Below are 24,409 nucleotides of genomic sequence, written 5' to 3' on the forward strand. Positions count from 1 at the left end.
GCTACAAGCCCATTCATTGGATGTTGTTAGCTTAAATCCATAATGGTTAATGAGAATCAGAGCATTAGTGCAATAAATTTTATTAGTTTTTTAACAAGTTTTTAGCATTGCATATTATTAGTGACATTATATTATTTAAAAATTCTTTTGACAATTCACAGCGAATAGTAAACATTTCAATAATATTTTCACAATCTACCGACATAATTATTTCATAAAAATGCAAATCTACACGCTTGGAATAATCCGTCATGATACAATCATGCTGGAGTTGAGATGGATGATCCATTTGACAGCCATTGCACGCTTTCTTAAGAGCTTCATGTAATTGTTTAATTACAACTTTGGTCATCACCTCCTTTATTTCCTTGATTTGCTTTAAACACTTCTGAATAGACTCGTACTGCTCGAGGAAATTCAACCAAGAAGATTGAGCGAAAGCTACCCCCTCTTTAGTTGGTAACAGTTTTCCATAGTTTACTCCATAACCTCGGTACATTTGTCTAACATCTAGAACCTTTTGTTCGGCAAATCTATGAACCGAAAACCGTTTGGTTTCAGAACCTGTGAAAACCCACGAAGTTTCAGCTTCGTTATTGAAATAAGCTTCAATGGCATCTTTCTTTGTCCATAGCTCTTGCAGTTCCGCTTCTGTTAGACTGATGTCCTTTGTTAAATCCAATAGACCGCAGTAGATGGTTTCATCTGCATAACCGATTAACCCTTTGTCACCAGACACAGGAAATGTTCAATTCCTATAAAATACATACATTAAGACAAAGTTAAGAATTATCACCGAGTATTCCTACTTACATTTAAAGGTTCCTCGGAGTCACTTCCAATACAATTCAGATGGTGAACTTTCTAAATAATATGGTCTCGCTATTATACGGTTTTCCCTTTTAATACTCTGAAATTATTTATCTTCGATATCGTATTTATTAAAACGGAGTTTAAAATTAATTCAATTCTACGTATACGCATTTTGAAGTGTATCGCGTTACGTATATAGGAATTTACCCGGTCCTCAAACGGAATCACGTGTACAATTACAATACTTGAGAACGATACGTTTCTCATACTAAAACTTGAAATATTCGTTTAAAGAAATACTCGTGATATAGGTTCAAGTGCCAAGCATATTTAAGTACTACTTACGTGCTAATGATATTAAAATGAAGTTTAAAAATATTTCCATTCTACGTCATTTTAAAAACGAATATTCCATGACATCACTTTTAAACAAAATTCATGTTTTAATTTAAAATTTACCGTGTCCCCGGGTAATCCGCGTACGCGCGCTATCTCTCACCCAGGTTATCAAGTATCATAGCATAATTTCAACTTATTCCGTACGATAAAACGCGACATAAACAAGCCGTACGTTCAAGTACCATATAAGTGTACTCTTCGAGATAAGCGGAGATAAAGATGTTGATATACGACAAAACAAATCGTCGCGAAAATATCAAAAATACATTGACTTATCAGCGGTTTCACCCCTTAAATCCCTAAACCCGTATTCGAACCAGAACCTTAACCCGGGACTGGCGTGTCGACTTTACTTTCCTTCTACTTGTCTCTTTATAGGCCACAAAAACACCCCACTCCCTAAAAGGTTTTACTACCGCCCCTTTTGACAGCGAGGGTCAGCCTGCCCCGAAAGGATTCGGTTCCCGCTTCAATTTGGGAGGGGGAGGGCAAGGGTTCAAAGCGGAAATGTTTTCACGGCCATATTGCGGAATTAGCCGGGGCCTCTAGTAGGGTTGGAAAAAACCCGGCAAAATTGAATTTTTTCCGGGACACGTGGCAAAAAATGGAAAAAATATTTTAAAGGGAAATTAATAATTGATATATGACTTAAAATTAATAAATTGTTACTGAAATATTTACGTTTAAGTATAGTGTTAGGTATCTATTTAAAGTTTTAAACAACTATAATATTCCAAATTTCCAATCAAAATTAATTAGTTTTATTAAAATTCAAATAATCCAGGATGTTTGCAATTTAACATTTGGTATCAAAATAGTAATTTGGAAGACGTTTCTAATTTCAATCTATTTCTAAGTTTCCCATAAATAAATGATAAACTAGAAAACATTCTTTCTGGACATGAAATTAAATGACAAACTACGTTTTCAAATTCTGTAGGAATGGCTCCAATTTTGGATACTGCGTTCCACCACACAGTTGGTTTCATATTTTGGATTGTTGCTGAATTGAAATTGGAGGCCGGAAAAGGTTCGCTTTGCGCTTCATAAGCGATCACATACTGCAGAAACTCGTGTTTATTTCTTTTATCCAGTTTCTCGCTGTCTCTTTTTGATTAGGCTCCAGAAGATCACCATTGTATTTAGGGTGTAATAGATAAGCAGCCAGATGTTGTGGTTTTATGGCACTATTAAATCTTGTCTGCACGGAATCTATTCTGCATGATAAATTTTCATCTTTCAACAGTTTCAGGAAAAGATGGCAAGCATCGGCAATTGTGGCTTCATGGCTCTGAAGGTTATCAAGTGCTACGGCGACTGGTTTAAGTTGACTTAAAGACCTTTAACCTGCCTTTGCAAATGAAAGTCTCTAATTTTGGGTACAATTGATTTATCCATGATTTCGAAATGGTCATTCGCTATTCTCAAATAGTGAGGATGATATTTTAAGAAACATTCCAAGGTATCAACTTGGCTATTCCAACGTGTATCGCCCGGAAGCTGAGGTTTTACGTGCCCTTCACACTCACTAAGCCACCCATTGGGTGCATGATGGTTTCTGAAATATTTACGAATTTCAACTATGTGTTTCATTACTGCAGGTGGGGTTAAATCCTGTCCTAGTAGATTTAGCCAATGAGTTGCGCATCCATACGTAATAAGATCGTTGTCTGCCATTTCTAACTGCCTCCTCATTTTGACCATAGCTGCTTCATTCTCGCTTACCACACTTCGAATTTTGCAATTATATTTGTCTTTAACTTTTTCGATTGCTTTTTGTGAAAACTCTGTCAGGTAGTCAGCTACTTTTTTATTGGAAAGGGCATCTACCGAATCTATAAAATATGGCTTTCCATCGACTTGTATGCAAGCTACAGTAATTGGATCATTGTGGATATTACTCCAGCCATCTACCATCAGCGTAGCGTCTTTGCCTTTAATGGTGTAATTCATTTCGTTTTGCATCTTCTGGTGAACAGTATCCAAAAGACGTCCAGCAATAATTTTTCGGTTTGGGGGTTGATAGCCTGGTCGTAAAGCATTTATTATTTAATAAATGAATTATTTTCAACTACTGAAAATGGGATATTAGATGCGTAAAAAAACTCTGCCACAATTTCATCTAATTGCTCTTTTTTCAACGAACTAGTTGAAAATACGTATTCGTTTAAAGATCCCTCTGTAGACAGACGTTTCCTTTTTTTGTTGACATCAGCTTGATTCGGGGTTACAACACTTTCTATTGATACATTTGAAGAACTCTGTCCAATTTCATCACAAACCAGCATTTCAATTTCAATATTTCCATTTTCAATTCCAAAATCCTGAACACCAATTGTTTCCGTATCCACTTTACAAAGCTTATTGACGTGATTCTTCATCCGCTCAGCTTTGTTACTTTGTATGTTACCGCACTTTTTACATTTGGCACAAATCTTTCCATTTAAGGTAACTTTATGAAAATCAACCCATATAGGGTCTAATTTCCTTCCAGCTCGATACATAATAATTTGTAGCGCGATTAATAATCGTCCAATATACTCAAAAAGGCCAGCTCAGAATGATTAGAAGTCCATGAAAATTTTAGATATATGCCCAACGTATGTCCAGTTCTGAGAATTTAACCCCTCTCAATGGCAGGTGCAGGTGTTTTCGCTTTTTTGCCACTCCTTTTTGGCGGATTTTGCTGGCGCGTCCATCTTGCGTTTACCAGAGCCTAGACCCCCCGCCGACGGTTACCAAGAAAAAGACTTACTTAAATTCTTATCTATAGAAATAAGGTCCCCGTTTTTTTTTAATTTTGCCATTGAAAGTGGAAAAAACCGCGGAAAAATTTAGATTTTGCCACCCAATTTTTATCGGCAAAACTAAGTGGAAAAAACCGCGGCAAAAATTATTTTTGCCACCCGGTTTTTTCCAGGCAAAAACCGCGGTTTTTTCCACCCCTGGAAAAAATGTGCCAACCCTGGCCCCTACTGAGAAGTCAAGTGAATGGCGTAAAGGGGACAGTAGACATATTGAGAAACCCGGAAATGAAGTTAATAAGAAGTTTAAACCCTTTTTCCACAATAGGCTACAGCTGTTCCGGTAAAATGGTTTATATTACTTGATATAATTGATTGAAAAACGATTTTTATTTCTAGGTTATGATGTTTCTACGCGCGTCTAAATTTAATTTCCAAAAGTTAAAATATTCTGTTGCACAAAGTATTTTTAGAATCGGTTTAATTTTTGTGATCAAAATGCAATTGAAAAGTAGGAATATAAACGAGTTGTGAAGTCGATCGCCTCGATGTCCAAAACGTTGGAAAAGTTTTAGGAAGTTGACCTGAACGAAATACAGTGAATTTCCTGGATTCCAGGAAACTTAATGCATCCACAATCTAGCGAATTAACTATAATAGTTTTTGACAATAATCAGTTGAGTCCTAAGAAGATTTAAACTTTTATTAAAATTTATTGAACATTAACTGGAGCTACTTGTTTTCCAGTAGTTGAAAACAAGATGTCTTGAACAATTTAGGTTTTTCATATTTTAATTGACTAAAAGGCCTAATTATTGCAATGAAACCTAGTAGAATAAAGTTTCATTTATTTTAATTTACACAAAATTTTAAATATTTTAATCTACGCAAGTAGGTCTAATTAATGCCCAAAGAATTATTAATCAAATATACTTCTAAATGCCAGTTGTAAATTTCCAATTTATATTGTCACAATTTGACATATATCTTAAACTACTCTCGCAATTTCTTTCCCCTCGCTTATGATAGAGGAGCGTAGTGAAAAGATTTACGTGGAAATCAATCAAGTTTTAGAAGCTTGACAATCCCTGCGTGTGTATTACTCCCTTAGGTATAAAAAATTAATTACGGAATAATAACGTTTTGCAAATTTCTATGCTCTAATCTTACTCGCAAGAATTTATTCTAATCGAATAACATTTGTAAACATCTATGGCAGTTACCTGTTTTGAATTTTTAAATTTCATCTGAATCGCTTTATATATATAGTATAAATTAAAGCTTTGAATGAATCAATATGTCAAACTGAATGAAATTAATTATTCAAATATTGTTAGTTTAATGTTCTATTTTGCTTTAGAGGTTTTGATGGTCGTACTAAGAATTTAAATTTAACTAACTTACTATAAATATCGTAAATTATAAAATGGGCATTATGTGAAACTGAACGGGGAATAAATAAATATTATCCAAGTTGTTGGCTGTCCCGTTGAAAAGAAACCCGATTTCTAAGTAAGAAATAATTGTTTAAGCTTTTAATTTGATTTTTAGAAATTTACTTATAAGGTATTGTAATTCTATCAAAGTTTTAAGCACTCCCGCGACTCGATAAAATACGATTTATTGTACTCTATCATCGACTGTGTATGTATTAAAGTCCATGTCGCTAAAGGGGCGATCTTGATATATTTAACGTAGAAATATTTTTCGTGTACAAAATTAAACTAAATTATTAATGAAAACGAAAATCGATGAAACCATCATATAAAACCAATAAAATTGAAAACGGATCCTATACTGGTAAGTTTATTTCGCTCTTATTATTACTGTAGGGATATCCAATAGACAGAGTATTCTGTAACAAATACCATAAGTAATTAATTTATTCAAAATGATAGCTTCGTACAGGGAACAGATTCTATAATGTAGCATTTCTAAAAAGACCTTGGTCCTCCGTAAATACATAAAAATCTTAGCTCCCAAATCTATAAATTTTCTGAATATCACAACTAGATTTACAATTTACTTTTTCTTTTTTATAGCACTAACCGATGTGACATCACGGGTGTTTTCCAAAAACCCGTAGTAAGATTAGATTACATCGCTAAAGTACGTTTAAATAGGTTTTTATGTAGCTACTTCGAAATCGATTGGCCAGTGAGCCCCTATGCGAGCTGATTTATACCTATATTAAAGGAGGCGAAATATACTGAAATCGACATTATTGTGTAAGGTTGGGTGGCAAGTTTAGATTCAAATATTTGTATTATTTTGATCTATTATGAAAGTGCTACTTAATAACAAAAATATTTAGCTTGCGAGTTCTTTTCCAAAGAGAGTTGTTCTGATTTTAATTATTACAAAATATGTCAAATACATTGCAATATAAAATTGAATAAAGAATGATTTGGTTATAATTTTTCTAATTGTTAAATTGATTCTTGAACTAATCATCGCGGCAAAGAATGGAACCAAAATTAGTTGGTTGGAGGGTGCCCATATATATCCCGAATAAGTTTACTCCTCCATTGTAACGCAAAGGATTAAGTCCAGCTGGAATATGATAGATGACGTCTGTTCGGTTGTGACGTCAATCGATTTTACGCGCGTATCATTTTAAAAAAATTGGAAATTGTTGGGCTATTCTCGTTATAATGATCGTTTCCGGAATGGTAAGAAATCTTTTGGTAACTACAATATAGATAATACGTTATAATATAGCTACTACGAGGTATTGGGTTTTCAACGAGTGATTACGCATTTTTTTAGGAATTCGGAATATTGATACAGAATATTTGAAAGCTTGACCGCGCAGTTCAAAATTAAAATTTGGAGTTCAGAGACTTGAGTGCCGGTATTCAATTTGGTTTAGTATATATTCATTTTCGGTATTTAATTTTTGAATTTCTGAACGCTTCATAACGAGGTGGCAAGTGTTATTTTCGTACTGAGCGATTAAAGTGAGTACATATTTTTATTTATTTTCTAAAGGATTTTTATATATTAATTTAATTGGTTTTTAGGAATTTTGAAAAGTTTGAATGATTCAAAATGATACGTGGCACAATTGTGCCCAAATGCCGCGAAGTATCGAATGCGGAATTACGGGACGCTATGCTCAGGGCCATGGACTATGACTACGGAAGAATTGTCGAATTCCACAATTGCGGAAGTACGTCCGCGTTATGGCGTAAGGTATGTATCGACTTATTCGTAAGCCAGAGGTCAAGAGAGGTTTTCAGGAATGCTTGTCGGTCATTATACTTTCGATATAGAGATAATTTTAGGCATATGAAAGATGAATTTGACGTATTCTCTAACTTTCTGATTGGGGACATCCCAGCTACTATCGAAGTTACGGCCGATCATTTATTAGGATTAAATAGCCCTCCTTCGAACTTATTTAAACGCTAAGCCGAAATTGAAACAATAGCGATAGCCGATTTAATAAATTTTACGGACATAGTTAGGGAGGTGCCCGATGTCGTATCGGATCTGATAGAACAAGTAGCTCTTAACGCAAATGAGGGTTACGTAACTCAGCTAGTAGTTAAAAATGTGACCAATCAGGGTCGCGAAGCTCAGAGGGATTTAGTTAAAGGGATGGTTCCACAAAAATCAGTTCACACTAAACCAAGGGTATTTTAACATAGATAAGAGTACCTAAAAATATATTTCTAGGTTTGTTTTATTAAAAAATAATCATAATTAGTTAAAAAATATCCTTTAATTATATACCATTGGGGAGGTAAAATTAGCGGACAACACTGTTGCTCCATGGCCACTGTATCTCTAACCGGACGGGAAAAGCTGTAGCTTCCACCATACAAAATCAGTGAAATTTGAACAACTAGGCTGAAATTCCAACTGTAGACCGGTTTCGCTCTTTTGGACGGATCATGACCGCATAGGAATTCTGGCTTTATACGATTTATAATCGCCTATAAATTCCAAAAAATCAACAGTTGTTCGACCCATAGTCTATAGATTTAACGTCCGTCGTTTTTAAAATATAGTAAAGTTAAAATCAATAGCCAAACATTTCATTTGTAGACCGGTTTCGCCCTTTTGGGGCTCATCAGTACAGTGTAGGAATATATCGTCGTTAGGGGTGCGCATAATATTTGGAGAGACCAAATAATTCTATTGCATATCAAATCGAATATTCAATTCATCGAATCGAATATCACTGGAAAAAGTTGGCGAATATTTGTTCCTGATCAAATAGTCGGATATTCGAAAAGGGAGGGGAAGGTATTTGGTACTTTTAATATGTAGTGTACCTACTAGTCTAATTTGCTAAAGCCATCAAAGGAGAACGCAATAAAAAATTCCAAACCCATCCTTATTTCTGACACCTCTTTAGGCCACAGCGGCAAAGAACAAATAAAGAGTACCTTGCACGTCCATACTCTGTGTATTAAGGCCCAAACACACATACGGTTTGCAAGCGATTTCGCCTGCGAATTTTCGCGCACGCGCCCATGCGCCATGACTTCCATTCTATTTAAGTCACGCGACGCGACGCGATTTGCCAGCGAAATTTCGCGCGCGAAGACTATGTGTGCATCCGCCTTTAAAACGTTTTAGCGAAAGGCGCTAGATTAATATCGAATTTCTTATGTTTTTAATTTATTATTTTAATTTTTTTTGACAAATATGCAAACTATTTGGTTATTTGAAAACCTATTAAGTTGAATTATTTGAAATACCAAATGCTATTTGGTATTTGATCAGTTAACTGGCTTGGAATTTCGGCAAAAGAATATTCGACCAAATTATTTTATGTTTTAAATATTCGATTTGGTATTTGACGTGCCTCGATATTCGATTCAATCCCCAAAAAATAGTATTTGCACAACTCTACAATTTTCTTGCGTCTTCGGACGACCCGCGTGTTTTGAACCTCAACTCGCTGTAAAATAACAGACCCGGACGGTGCGTGCGGTGTGCCCAATGTTACGGGGCCCCGAAGGCCCAAACGGGTATCGTCCAATTTTTAAAACGTTAGATAGACACCTAAGCGGAAATATTTTTTGGCGCGTTGAAACGTAGTTACGTGTAAGTGTTTTTCTTACTAAAGCTTTGCTCATCTTTTAAAACACAAATAAGCCTTCTCAAAAACCCTTTCTTTTGATATCAGAATAAGCCGCTTATAAAGCTCAAAATGCCTGCAGCCAAAGGGTTCCTTATAAGTGGCCACTACTGTATATTCATTGGCAATTTAATTCCTTTGCAAAACTATTTGCATTTTTTGCAAATAATACGTTTTTAGAAGTTTCTTTTCTTCTAAGCCTTCACATTTTAAGTGAAGCCACCGACGACAAGAAACGCGGAAAACTTGACGATTGTTCCTGCTACTAACACATGTCGTCTCCGATTCGCAGGTATTCCAAGCCTGTTGGTTTAAGCTCTTGATCCACTCGCTCATTTCGAGATCCGTATCACTTCGTTCTATAGGGCACACCCTCTTTGATACTTCGATAATTAGCTGGGGATCACGCAGGCACGCGTTTCTTGATAAGCTTTTTCTCTCGTAGTCTAATTTTCGGTCGTATTCCTTGGCCAACAAATACAACCATTTGCGACCTCACAAGCTACTTACTTCTAGTTTTTTAGTTCGTTTTCCCGTTACAACGCTATAAAGATATAGTTGGCCGAATAAAGCGCAATCGTAATAATTTGGTTGCTTCTTGCAATCCGTGCTCTTAACGAACTTCCATTCTTCAGGCTTAAATGGTACGTTCGCAGTTTGATGACACATGTGTACTATCGTACGAAGGGTTTTGAAATGGAAATCTGTTGGTGAGCAATCGCCCAACGGATCTAGTATGAAAATCTTCTTGGTCATGAAATGTACGATACCAAATAGCATATGGACTTTCTTTTCGAATGGCTTATCTGGAATTACGGCAGCGATTATATCTTTGTTACACGCTTCGTTAACGCGAAGGTAAGTGGTTAGCCGAAGAATTAGTCGCCGCCATGAAAAGATCGCTGTAAACGTATTCGTAATGGTACGAAAATAACGGCATGATATTCATTTTTTTGTCAAATTTTCTAATCAAGACGGCCATTGCTTCATTTATCACACTCGAGGAGATCCATTCGCCAGCTTTCAAAGTCTTGAAGTTTTCGTCATCGAAATCGCTTCTCAAAACATTTCTAACGAGGATATTATCTAAACGACCATCGAAGTCTAGTGTCTCATCGTTACATACGAGCGCTTCGGTTTTGTTAATTGATGTTATTGGCGCAATTTTAGTAACACCCTCGAACGGCTTTGTTATTTGCGTCGACATTTTGTGGCTTTTATTTCCGACAGTTTCTACATGGGATGCTTTGAGAATAAGCTTTTCGTTTTTCTCCGTTTGGTCCATTTTCACATTGACCGTAGACCGCTTTTTGTACTTCTGTTCGGTCATAGATCGTCAGTTTGTTATCTTCAGTTATCGATTATCGGGTTGGGCATTTTTTCAATTAATTCTTCTTCATATTCTAATCGTCTTCGACATGGCGAGAGACCCCTAACTTTAGGGACGTCTTCAACGGTAACCTCGTAGTGCTTTATGTTCCTTAGCATATCATCTGGTATATCTAACAATGCATAAGCTTCTCCGCGAGATAATTGCGGGTTTTGTCTCTGCTCGCATTTAATCCAAACTTCTAAATGGTTTTTCAAGCGGATATGCTCTTTAAGAAAATGAAACTCGGCCTGTAGCCCGTGCTTTCCTTAAGCAACCCATCTTTCATCAGCAGTTTGAATTGGGCTTTTCAACACTAACTCAAAACCCGTAGGGCTAGACACTTCGGGCCATCGACTTCCAGTATTACACCAATGGTTGTATTGTTCTTTGGCCCACCGGTAATTTGCGTCTCGGTCTTCTTTGTTCTTGTCTTTGGGCTCCAAACCATTTTGGTCAGCAGGATATCCCAACATGTCTAATAAATCTACGGGTAAATAGTGCTTTCCCAGAGAGTTGAAGGCGTCCCTTACGTCTGATTCGAAAAGTAGCACCTCATCACTATCAGAACAGTCATAATAGCTATCAATCTCCATCAATCGTTTTAATATTTCTTTCAAATCTAACCCAGCATCACTAATCATTTTTAAACAATATTTTTCTTTTTCTCGGTTCCAAGAGAATCGTTTTCAAACACAACCAGTTTTATTGGTTTACTGAAAATTTTGGTAAGATAATCGGGGTCAATGGGGTCTTTATTTTCCTCAATGACATTGCCCTGATCTTTATCCTCTTCAGATGCAATCGTTTTTGACGTCTTTTCACTCGTCAATTTTATTATGTGATGCAGCCAATTGCGTCCTTTTTCGCTATCGATGTAGCCGTACCTCGGACATAACGTGTCTGCGTGCACCAAATTATTCAAAACGCAATAAAGATTGGCGGCGACGTACAGTCCACAATCGAAACCGTTCGTTTGGGTAGGGACGTTGTTGGGATAAACGTGTTTCCAATAACCCGTCTTATCGTTAAAAGCGGCTACGGCTATTTTCTCCAGAACGATGAAACAATTCGACAATATTTCATGTTTCGCGTCGTCTTCCGATAATTTCACCGAAAGCGAGTCCAAAATAACTATTTCATTCCTGCCTTTAGAAATAAGTCCTAATAGCCAATGCGACCCGCTATCAATGTTTGTTGTAACTAAAACAACGATATTTTCTTTGCTACTTAAATTTTCTTTGAGAAAATTTTGTACCTGCTCAAAAGATTCCACTTCGAACTCTCTTGTCGCGGCTAACGCGTACAAATTTGAGCTGATAAACAGAGTCGTACCACTGCGTTCGCTGTTTCCTATTAAGTTTTCCATACTCTGGTTAAGAATGACGTCTTCTATGTACTCTGTCGGTTTCAGACTACAAAAATCTTTATTTTCAAGAAGATCTCGTTGACATTCTGGAGAACAATCCCAAGGATCGTGCAAGGTTAACTCTCCAAAACCGTCGAACCTTGGTCCGGCGGTTCCTCTTTTCGTAATCTTTGGGCTTAAGGTGGCACCATTATCGGCGATCTTTCTTTTCGGAACGCGTACATTTATTCCTTCGGTCGCCGTACTTCTGTTTTCCGTTTTAGTAGTTTTCACCACTTTAGTTTTCTGTAACTTTTTAATCGGTGTTGACGTCTTTCTTTTAGCTGGCGTCTTAAAAGTTACCGTTTTCTTTGGGGTACTAGAAATGGAATTTGGCGTCGGTAAACCGTCGCTCTCATCGTTGGAACCCAGCTTTGACGTATTCAAAGGCGTCAATTCACTTTCCCTACTTACGATAGAATCATTCGACGGTAAATACGAATCTAATTTCTCGAACCTTTCTTTACCGTCCGGTTTTAGGTTCCTAAAATTCTTTTTCCCAGAACCTTTCCTCTCTCATTATCGCTGCCAGTGTTGGAACATTCGGAATCTGATCGGAAACTTCCTTTCTCTGAATCATTTCTACCGCCAACACGTGAAAGCAGCGGCTGTTTCCAAATCTGCAGCTACAAGGCTTTTTCTTAATATTAGGATTTACATTGTGCCACTCCTCTGTACACGGATTTCTCACAAGGTACAAAAGCGGATTAGAAACGAGTGTTACTAAATTATCTCTGACGCAAAGCTTCGCTAATATTTTCTGAGACCATCTACCCGTATCTTTCTCTTTGTCGGCTTCGGAGTCAACTGGAATGATACCCTTCCAAGCTGCTTCAATTATGTCGAATTTAGTGGTCAGGGCTACGTTGAGTTGTAACGTCCTATTATAAATGCCTTAGTATTCAGGTTTCAGTTCGTACTGACCTTCTCCGTGAAAACCACGATTGGCTTCATTCAAAAGATTGTTTTGGTGCAAAGAGACGCACATAACTGCGTTGTCGAAAGCGGCCTGTTTTCCTTCGAACGCCCGTTTGTAATCTCGGTTCAAACTCTCGGCGGCATTATTAGTCGGGCCTTCATTTACATTTTGAAACGCCGCGTATTTGAGGAATCGTTCGGCGATACCTCGCTCTTTAAAATCATTGTCTAAATGATCATCAAAGTAATCAACAAATCCGGATGGCCAAGTAGGTCGATATTCGGATAATTTAGCTCCGTATTCTTCTCTAGTTCGGGATTTAAGTAACACGCGAATATGACTTGGCAAAATGCGCGTATTATCTTTCGTGGTTTTTGCTTTTTCGAGCCAGCGCTTAACGTTCTGTTTCAAATGGTTGTGACAAAACAGTAGGTTTTGGCCACCCATTTCGCAACTTCCCGTTATAGCCTCGGAAATCGCCGTTTCTCGGTCGGTAACGATTGGGCAATTTTCACCCAGTTCGTCCAATTCTAGTTCTTTAGCTACGTAATCGCGCCAAAAACGAGCGTGTACCTCTTTCGATTTAGTTTGGTGAATGAGGTGTAATATGGGAACAATGGGATTGTCAATGAAAAAGGTATTTCGCATTAGGACGCTGGTCAAAAAGAAATTTCCCAGCTTGAAAGTGGTGTCGCAATGAATGGATTGTTTTAGATTCCAATCATCCTTTGAAGCTAGCAATAGCCGCTTAGCGAGTGAAATGGCTTCCGGTTGTCCAAAAACTATACATAAACCGTCAGTTAAGTCAATATGTCGAATAATATTTTTAAAAACCGTTTCCTTCAAGGCAAGTACGACAAGAGAGAATCGGGACAAATCCTGTTCTTCAAGCCGATGACATACTTCAAGTTTCGAGATTGTTTGGGATTTCTCGGTAGAACCATTGGCTTTAATGAGTTTACGTCTTCCGGGATTTCAGATTCCCTGATTTCATCTAACTCTTTATTTCCATCAATTTGCGCGTTTGTATACGCCGATTGCGGAGTTTCCTTGTTTGTCCTTATCATATTCTTCATACTTCCCAATCTAGAGGGAATAGTATGGACAAATGGTCGTCGAAGCCTATCGGTCTTGCAATTTCCGTGTGCTCTGGGCACCCAAAGCGATACGTCACCCTTGTAGAACTTGATTACTGGGAAAACTGTCCCGTCCGAATTTGTAAACGTTATGATTTCTCTTTGAATATTTTTGGCAATTTCAATATCACCGTCCTTTCCAAGGTTTATGTAGTAATATCGCTTGGTCAAATTGCAAGGCTTGACTTGTCTCGTACCATTTGATACCCACATCATTTTGTCACAAAACAGGTCGGTTATTTTCGACTTTTCGTTAGTGGAAAGCACGTATACATTGCCTCCTTTGATGTTGGAACACTGCAGAGACAACACATTTCCGTCAAATGATCCGTCCACCACAGCGGATAAAATATCGCGAGCTTGGGTGTTACTCAGCTTAGACACGTCAGTCATATATAGCAAACCGTCTTCAGTTTCGGAACTTTCGTTTTCAGAACCACTAAGTCTTAGACTACTATCGTTAGCGTTTATCAAAGAGGAAGATTCAACGATTGAATGGTTTTCACTAGCGGCCGACGAAGAAAGCTCGGATTGAAACTCCAAGCTGCCATAATAGGGTGACTCCCCATATTGACGGAAAATATCGGAATCATTATCAAAATTTAATGATTCTCTTCCGGATTCACCGTTTTCTCCGGAATCAGTCGACTCATTTAAATTAGAATTATTATCGGTTAATTCTTTATCCATGGTGCTCATATAGCCTATGTTAAGAGACTAATGGCAACGATCAACTTTATTTCAGATCTAGTTGTACGTTACGAAACTTGTAACTCAAATCTTGTAACTCAACTTTAATCGTTTTGACCTAAGCCCAAAATTTACAAAATAGGGCGAAAGTAATAAAACTAAAGCGTTAATTGCTCAGTTTCTCGGTCAAAGGAAAAATATAATTCTGTAACAGTAAAATCTGCACATAAATCTGCACATAAACTTAATAAACTAAGATATCTTACCACAATGGCAAAGCACAGCAAATAATTCAAAATTGATGTGATTGTAATCTAACAATTAGATCAAAATCGACCAACAAAGAACGTAGCACTGTACTCTATAGCAACTCTTAGTAGAGTGAAATGCAGTTTTGCCAGATTCGGAAAGTGAAATTTCCCTTATAACACCAAAATGTTTCTTGTTTTTCCAAAAAATACTCTCTGAATTGCGCAGGAATATGAAATATGGTACACAGTACCATGGTAAAACTCAATCTGTCTGAGTATTTGAAACCGACGGGGTGGTTAAAAACTCATTTGAGTCACAGCCAAATCAGGGAGTAAGAAAATCCCTCGCTACCGGAAAATCGTATGCTACTAGCCCTCTATCGGGAAATATAGTCGTATCAACGTTTGTGCATGCCAAAAAAACGGGGGCACACTTTATTTCCTTTGTGAATCTATTTCATGCCCCATTTTTCGCACTTTAGCAGACATAACTTAATTAAGTTTATTTTACTTTTCTAGTTTGTGAATATTTGCTTCATTAAACCCTTTATAACTTTTCTCGACAATTTTAAGATTATTCGAATCAAAAGTTAGGAGGGGGCAAATACAATAGTTGCCCCCTCCAGTAAAATGTTTGGGAGGGACATTGCCCTCCTCCCTGGGTTTCTACACCCGTGTACTTCAAATAAAATGTTAAAAATAATTAATATTTTTTCTAACTATCGATGGTGCTTAGACAGAGATGCCAGATCGAGGGAAATTCTGACCCTGAAAAACGGAAAAAGGGAGAAAGGAAATGAGATCGGAAATTCATGAAATCTAGTTAAATTTGAGTGGATATCATATTATATTAAAGAGAACTAATAATCAAAATATTAGAATTACCTTTATCATCTTCTCATTATCTTATATTTAAGGACTTCAATATAATAAATAAAAACTGAAAAAGGGAAACATTATTGATAAATTAAAATTAAATAGTTCAATATTGCAAATGTAGATGGCGCTATTTTCTATTCTAGATGAATTATTAATCCAAAGACAACGAAACCCACTTTTTCTCATGGGTACTATATGAAAATGGTACGTTAATATGTTTGTGTTTAGGGTTTGGAATATAAGGGAAATATGAGTTCAAAAAGATAAATTTTAATGGCCCAAAAGAAAATTTTAATTTTAACGCTCTGGCATCACTGCTAATTTGGTTTTTCGACCATAGGAAACATCTTGGAGATATGAGTATAAGCAGCAGTGCTTCCACATGCGGGGAATTGTTTCCTTTTCCGGGATTTTTCAACCTCCCAAAACGCCCTAATTTATGGAATTTAAGAGAGAAAACGGGCTTTCGCGGGGGGAAATGAGGGAAAGTGTTCATTGCACGGAGAAAAAGGGAATTTTTAGCTTTTCTGATAAGTTGTAGTCTATTCTAATTGTATATTTAGTCCATGAATATGTTATGAGTCACAGTCAGATGTAAGAAATATTTTTAATACGTTCCTAAAATAGTGGTCATCTTGATGGTAAGAAATTTTATGATCTAAATATCCATTTGCGACTTATATATTTGGGCAAAATTATTCAAATGTAAGTAATTTTGAAATAAATAAAACCTTATATTTGGAATTATTTTCACAATTAAACTGAATGTTAATATAAATTAGTATTAAACGCTCCAAAATATAGCAAGGGATAAAAAATGGGAATTTCCAAGAAAAAAAAGGGAAAAAGTGATTTTTCGTTTAATGCAATTATCGCAAAAGGGAAATTTTATATATCAAATGTGGAAGCCCCGATAAGCAGTTTTTAGTACCGTGTCATCCCCCGTGGAATTCGCTATCACGTGTCAGTGAATCATTTCGTCCTTGAAACCATTTTAAGAGACGCCAAAAACAAAGTGCTATAATTTTCCCTAAATTTTTAAGGTTCAACAAATATATAGAGTTTGTATACTCTTTATTATTTTGTTGTAACTGCCAACAATCTGTCTTGTGCAGTATTTAACCTGTAGTTGACAGGTTATCTATTATTTGAACAGTTCAAGTCAAATAATTTAATAATTCGTGGCTTACACGACATTATAACCTCCTTTCTGTACTTGAATTTAACCTGTAGTTGACAGGTTATCTATTATTTGAACAGTTCGTCAAATAATTTAATAATTCGTGGCTTACACGACATTATAACCTCCTTTCTGTACTTGAATTTAACCTGTAGTTGACAGGTTAACTATTATTTGAGCAGTTCGAGTCAAATAATTTAAAGAGAGGCAATCTTGGTAATACACAATACTGTACGGCCACATATAAGCTTACGCTAGCTTTGTGACCGATTTCTATACTAAATAAATAATTAAAATAAATCATTATACCTTCTATTATGTACCTGAGTTGAACAGTTCGAGTCAAATAGTTTTAAGAGAATTTTCCAAGTAAATCGATTCCACCCGCAAATATTTTTCAACTACATTCTGTGTTGCTCAAAAACCTTTGTTGGGACTGGTAATCTAATAGTGAAAGTGTAAAATGGTTTTCAAAAAAAAACCAAAAGATTATTGCAAAACTTTGGAAAGGGATTATAAAGATGAAGGTTTTAAAGTATGCGAAAAAATGTGTTTCTGGAGAGCGATCGCCACTGAATTAAATGTGCCTAAAAAAGACATCGAACAAGCTGGGCGAAGATTTTATGCGCCTTTTAAAGGAGATGAAACTTCCGTAGAACCTGAAACTGAAATTGGTTTGCGTTCTCTAATCGAAAAAATAACAGCTTCTAGTAAATTAGAGACATCAAACGAAAATGAAAAAGCTTATATTACGGCTGAAACAATCAGTGGCAATGAGATTATAAAATCAACTTTAGATCCGAAATATGTTAAATATACTAAATTGAGTCGCAAATTTGAAAATAATAAAACTTCTTGTGGGAAACCAAATCCGTTTAACTGTATTTGTTACTGGCCTACTAGAACTCGCCTTTGCGTCCGATGCGAATTGTGCAACAACGACTTTCACGAGGAATGCATGCGTTTTCCAAACACTGATGGTAAAATAACGCAATGTTTGTTTTGTCAAAATATAATACGAAGGGGTATAGTTAATAGATATCAAAATTGTTGGTTTTCGTCCACGATTCAAGCAGTTTTAGTAGCTAAATTTATATCACCCGAATCCGTGCTCGATGAAAACTTAAAAACATTCTTGTTGGAATTTAGTTTTAAACAGACTAAAGCGGTTGAGGAAGCTAAAGTAAAGCATATTTTAGGTGTAATAGAATGGAAAACAAACTCATTATCTGTAGGCGAACAACATGATCCATTTGAATTCCTACAGTTATATCTACAAAATTCAATTCGAGATGAAAGTTTAACAAACACGGCCATTATAAGTAGTTGTCTCACTTGCGATTCTGAGATAGAAATTAACCAAGTTTTTTCCCGTGGATTTATTGTTCAGCCAAATGCTACCCAACCAACAGTAATTGATCATATAAATTATCAAATTATAGGGAAAATAGAGGAGAAAATCTGTGGTACGTGTGATCAGCTGACAAAACACGAAGAAAAAATAAAACCCTCTTTAAAAAGAGTTCTTTTATGTTTTTGCCAACGAAATGAGAACCGTGAATTTTTAAATGACTTATCGTGCAATTTAAATGATGAAATTAGCGTAGTAGGTTCTAAATGCGCTTTGAAAAGTTGTATTATCCGAAAAGGTCATCGTGCTAAAATTGGCCATTATATAACATACGTAAGAAAGACTGAAGGTTGGATTTGTTATGACGACCATTCAATTACAGTAGAGAAAGAATTTGAATTCCATAATCAGTGGACTTTAGCATTTTACGAAATGGTTAACTATACCTGTAATGAAATGAAAGAAAAGGAGGCTGGCAGCTTTCTCCGAACAGATTAAATTTTGTATACTGAAATGATGCTCCCAGAAATACATACTACAATGCAAAGTCGCTTTACAATCTTTTTAAATCTCACACTTATGTTTGAATCTCCCGCCTCTACAGCCTATATTATATACTTAAAGAGTATGTACATTGTTCCTACAAAATATGTTACTCCTTGTTGTCGCGAGGCACCGAGAAAAAACCCATGTAAGAACAGTTGCTAGAGGTTGTCAATCAACGCTCATAAGTTTAGAATATTCTTCAATATAAGTTTGTATCTTTGGGGAAATATTTTACTGATTGCTATTAACGGAGTGACGTCATCACTGTAAGTAAAGGCCAAGGTAAAGGCTGCGCGAGACACGAGAGCGAGCGGACGCCAAACGGTGCCGAAGCCCGTTACATTCTATCTTTTGTGACTAGCTCTCTGTAAACGTTTTACAAGTGAAGAATAAGGTGCCATACTTATGTAAAAATATTATAAACTTATGGTTATGTTGATCCTAATAAAACAGGAGATTTGAAAAAGAGAATTCTATTTACATAAAGTTAATTTTTATTTCTTTTAAGACGAATTTTACATATTTGTTAATAGGGTTTTTTGTTTCCACCTCCTCGCCCACCTCCACGGACACCTCGGCGCCCATCTCCGCGTGAACCTCCGCGCCCATGTGAATCTCGGCCACTGGCCAGATGTTGTGTCTTAAAAAATTCGAACAAATATTGTAATAACATTTTTAAGCAGTGCCACTTTTGGCGCTTACCAATAATTGGAGCCGGCTCATGTTTCGTAAAATTGCATCTAATGACGGCCCAAAAAGTTCCGGGCCCGCTCCATATTCCCCAGCCAATAATGCCGCTCTGGCATCTCTGCTCAGAGCTTTACCATCCACAGATAACGAGCTAATTATGTTCGCTCTACGTTCCTGTGTTAGCACCTCTAACTTTTCTAAACTTTCCTTAACGAGTTTTTGGGCGGCAGCCCTAACTTCGTTTTCTTCGGCCTAATTAAAGAGGCAAACGATAAAATTACAATAGCCTTATTAACCTAGCTTTATACTCTATGTAACATAATAACTCATAATGCCGCTCACTGCGAATCAATGCGGTAAATGTTTTCGGCTTTGAGTAGTTAGGTAGGCTATGCTTCATGGCATATAAAAAAAATATTTATACTAACGTAGTAGAACGATTTTCAAAGCCCGTGGGAAGTTATTAAAAAATGCGCCGATTTGAAAGAAGCCCGCGCTAGCCTTTGAGCAGGGGTTTCGTTTGGAGGGAGTAGCCTTTGAGCTGTAAATTCTAAATTTTGTTCTTTCCAAATTCATGCAATGCTCAAAGGCTAGCGCGTGCTTCCTTTTCTGGCAAAATTATGATTGATTTTGTAACTATCATAAGTTGATAACTTATCTCTGATAAGTAGGCCACTTCTATGGTTTTCCATAGATTTTTTCTAATGAGAGCTATGAGCTATGTCAGAGAACGACCACATAATTATATGGACTACCACCTATTGTCTAAACCGAGTCTGAAATAAAAATCTAGATGTAGATTTTTATTGGCCATGTGGTATTTGTTCGTGAATTTCAGCCAATAGAAACTATTTGAGTAATTATCGCGTTCCCATAATTGGCTATTGCATAATATATTATGTATCCATGGTTTCTTATTCTGGACGCTAAGGTGGCTTATGACATCATAAGGTCGTCTACTCTTTGACAAGCTCTCATTAAGGAATTAAGCTAATTGGCATACTTATAGAAGTTAAGGTATGAATTTATGTTACTATGTATATAATTAAAACCAATTTACGATCGCTGTAATTATTTCTCCAGTAAATTGAGCCAAAGCCAAAATGTGCTTTTGGAGGCCAAAAAAAGTGATTTCCCTTTTCTTATATGGAGCGTCTGCTCGCTCCGTTTTCCAATCAGTGCTTTGCACTATAAACTCATCCAAGGATGGCAAAACGAATTCTTTAACTGCTTTTAACTGTAATTAAAAATATATTCGGTGTAATAAACAAAAAATTATTTTAAGAGATCATAAAATAATAATCGCAACTAATTCATAGAACTACGGCATTGCCAATAGTTTACATGACGTTTCGCGATTTACTGCTTATAACGTAATGCGTGTTCTCGTAATACTGAGAAATATCCGAGGGACAGATCACATTTTGGGTGCACTTAATCATAGTAAAATTATTAAATCAGGGTAATCGTGTTGGCTCGCGTGGCATGAAGGGCTTGCCACCACCCTCCTACGCATTGTAACCCGGCCACCTGAATTAATGGCTTTAAAAGCCGCATGATGACTTAGGCCTAAGGTGGTGCCTTGGGTATTAGCCTAGCTGATTATTATTATTTATTATTATTAAATCAGGGTAATCGTGATTTAATCATTCTAATCAGATTTAATCATTCTAATCATGATTTTATCAGATTTAATCATTTTATTAACGATTTTATCATTTTACTCACGATTTAATCGTTTCAATCAGGATTAATGATTTAAACATTCTACTCATGATTAAACGTGATTTAATCAACATAATGAAGATTAAATGGAATTTAATTAATATAATAACGATTAAATCGGATTTAATCTTTCGAGGGGTGCGTCGTTAATCAAGGATGTGACCTGCCCCTCGGAAATATCTATCGACATGATTTTCCTTAGTTACTCCAGAAAAACTCGGGGATAAACAAAACAATTGTACGTCCACCCTCAAAATGGTATCGAGTGCCATTTCCATTTCGAGCGACTTACGTCTTTAAATTGAGCCATCAAGTAAAAAACAGACTTTTGGATGTAGTATTAGGGCCTAGGAAGAAAATAATTATCAAATTACCATTGCGGCTTCCTCTCCTTTCTCCATTTCAATACACCAGTCGGTCAAAGAAACTTCTTTCAGTTGCTCTGCTATTTTTTCTAATCGTTTCGAAACGTCTGTTCCGGCGTCACCTAACTTCTCCATTTGTTGAACAAACACGTACTGAACAGCTTTGCCAGGTCCCAAAACTGAAATTATACGGCCAACTTTGATTACCATGGTAACACTTGATCATAGCTGGCCGTACTCACATATTTATAATGCACCCACTTCCTATTTCGTTCCCACAACACGCTTCATTAGTCGGCTGTATTTGCGAGTCTAAGAAGGTACAAACCAAACACTCCAAGGAGTATAATATTTACATTCTTAGCCTACTAGGAGTAATATAACATACTGGAAACAGCATTTTTAAGTTAACAGAGATACTTCCTAAAATTTCTTTAATTATCGCGCAAATATTGCAAATATAGTAAATTTATCGCAAAGAGCGTAAGAGTGCGCGGCGGAAATTAAAGTACGGAGAAAATTGAAAGGTTATATTATCGAAATGTACTATAATTAGTAATTTGGTTTTGTTTCGTGTTATTTACTTTTGATACTATATTTACCCCCCCCCTCCCCGCACTCTTGACTCATACCCTAGCTACATAATATAAAATTAAGTTAATTAAACAGTTATCTTAAAATAAATTATAAACTAAATCCCTGCCTTCAGCAAAGCTAAAATTAAATCCCTCGCATTGTAGTGCTAATTAAAGTGTTTTTCTCTCGGTCATATGACCAAGTAACAAGACTCCAACCAAAGCTCGATTTTCCAATCCTGCAAGGTCAAGAACACGTCACTCGCTACAGCGATAGATACTACCGTCTTCAGCGTTGTCCCCCGCTTGTACTCCGTACGAGTTTCTGCTTGGAAACGAACTAAGTAATCCCGAGACCCTCTAAGCCCCCCCTTCCCCGCAACCACGAGCTAATTTTCCTAGATAAGACTTAAGAAATATGGTATACAAATAGGAAAATAATTATTTCTGGAAATCTAGAAATGCATTAAGGAAATATTAGAAATATTTAAGAAATATCGAAAATATTTGTAAATCAGAAATCTGGTGTACATTTTTTCTCCAAGTGGCTATCCCCTCGAAGACGACGTCATCCGTAGCATCACAAGACACGAGTCTTTAGCTCACCAATCACCCACATAAAACATGAGGTTACCAGTTCTTTTTATTTCAAACCCCAGAACCAAACCGGAAGACCGAGCGCAAAAACTTCAGAATTCTAATTTTCAAGATTCTGGCTGTCCAAGTGCTATGTCTAAGCCAATACGACAGTAAAAGAATGCGCGATGAAGCCGCTATCGAATATCACTATTAACTTAACCAAGAATCCATAAGTAGCGTTATGGATTCCTGGTCAACTTAAAAGAAAAGACCCCTCGCTGAATCCCTCGCGCCAAGTCGTGAACGAGATTCTCATCGCCAGATGATATCCATCCAGGGCATTCCGATCAGAAGACAATGGTCAAAGCAGTAGAAGATCCACGAAGAGTAATGTCATGGCCATCCTTTGCAGCCTGATGGACACCGATTACCTAACAATCCCGAGAGAGGAAAATAGGCCTATTATGTATAAAAAACACTCTTTTCGTTTTATTCCGCACATGAATCACTTTTAAAAATAATCTCGAACATAACCCGCTGCTTAAATATAATCATAGAACTTTTCCGTGTTGTATCAACAATTCCGCGTTTTTCTCGCTATGTATTTTTCTTAGTTTTCAGTGTTTTATAAAAAACAAATTCTTGTTTTATTATTTTCGGCAATTTCAAAGAAAATAGTTTTAGTATCGTAAATATGAGAGTGTCAAAAAATACTTAAATGTTTAATAAATAGCTTTAGTTATTCTCAAAGTCGTATAATTTCATTTTTCCTCGTTTTACTCTCTTACGCGATACTTTTGATACAACTTTTGATCTGAGACGGCGATATTGACCAAACTTGTCGAGGATACGGAACTGTTAAAAGGCTACGTGGCAGCGTTAAGAAAACCCAGGTTTTCGATTATATAGGACGGAAAAGTCCGGGATTTTGTCAATTCCTCGATTTTTAAAAGAATTGTCCGTAATAAGCGTTTAAATGAACGTAGTGTAGGTTTGAGAGATAAAATTTAACATTAAAATGTTCAATAAATAAATAATTTCATTTTTCCTCGTTTTAATATTTGCCGTGATTTAGCAACCAAATGTTATAATTACAAATTTCTGATTTAAATTTAAAGTATCGTAGGGACGAGAACGCAAAAATTAGCATTTAGAATCTTAAAAAGCAAACTTAATTACAGTACTTCGTACAGGTACGCCCCATTCCCAAGCTATTCCTTTAGAAAGCTCTGAAAGGCGCATGTTAAATGCAAACCCCTTTTTTTACCCGCCCGCCAAAAATTTACTAGGGTCAAAACGGAAGATGTTGTCGCCATCTACGCCAATTTATTTCGTGAGAGTTGCAGTCTTGCAGACGGTTTTTAAATTTTATTTTCAAAACGGTTTGTTATTTTGCACGGTGTATTTGTACTTTTTCTATTTCAAATTAAGTTAGTTAGTTATTATTTTCAATACAATGAAAAAATTCTGTGTTTACAAATCTTGCAAAAGTGATTCAAGATACAGTAATAAGGAATTTATGAAGGATGTGTTTTGGATACCATTTCCCAAACCTAAGAGAAGTCATCAAAAATGCCAAAAATGGATTAATTGGTTGAACAGGGAAGATTACCCCATTAGCAGAGTAAATACAAATACGTATTTATGTTCAAAGCATTTCGTAGGAGGAAAAGGCCCTACTCCGGAATTTCCTGA

General features: G+C 36.3%; 1 protein-coding gene across 1 annotated transcript; it reads right to left on the reverse strand.

Annotated features, from left to right (window-relative positions):
* Positions 1–19,306: 19,306 nt before the first annotated feature.
* LOC149937460 (uncharacterized) lies at positions 19,307–21,770 on the reverse strand. Its single transcript, XM_090153771.1, has 4 exons — positions 21,570–21,770; positions 20,531–20,707; positions 19,483–19,722; positions 19,307–19,420 (listed from the first exon to the last, which is right to left on the reverse strand). The coding sequence occupies exons 1-4, from the start codon at positions 21,768–21,770 to the stop codon at positions 19,307–19,309; spliced, it is 732 nt and encodes a 243-aa protein (XP_090009897.1).
* Between the last annotated feature and the right edge of the window lie 2,639 nt (positions 21,771–24,409).

This window comes from Leiobunum rupestre, chromosome 7 (genome assembly GCF_980474605.1).
Source record: "Leiobunum rupestre chromosome 7, qqLeiRupe1.1.hap1, whole genome shotgun sequence".
NCBI classification, from domain to species: Eukaryota; Metazoa; Arthropoda; class Arachnida; order Opiliones; family Sclerosomatidae; genus Leiobunum; species Leiobunum rupestre.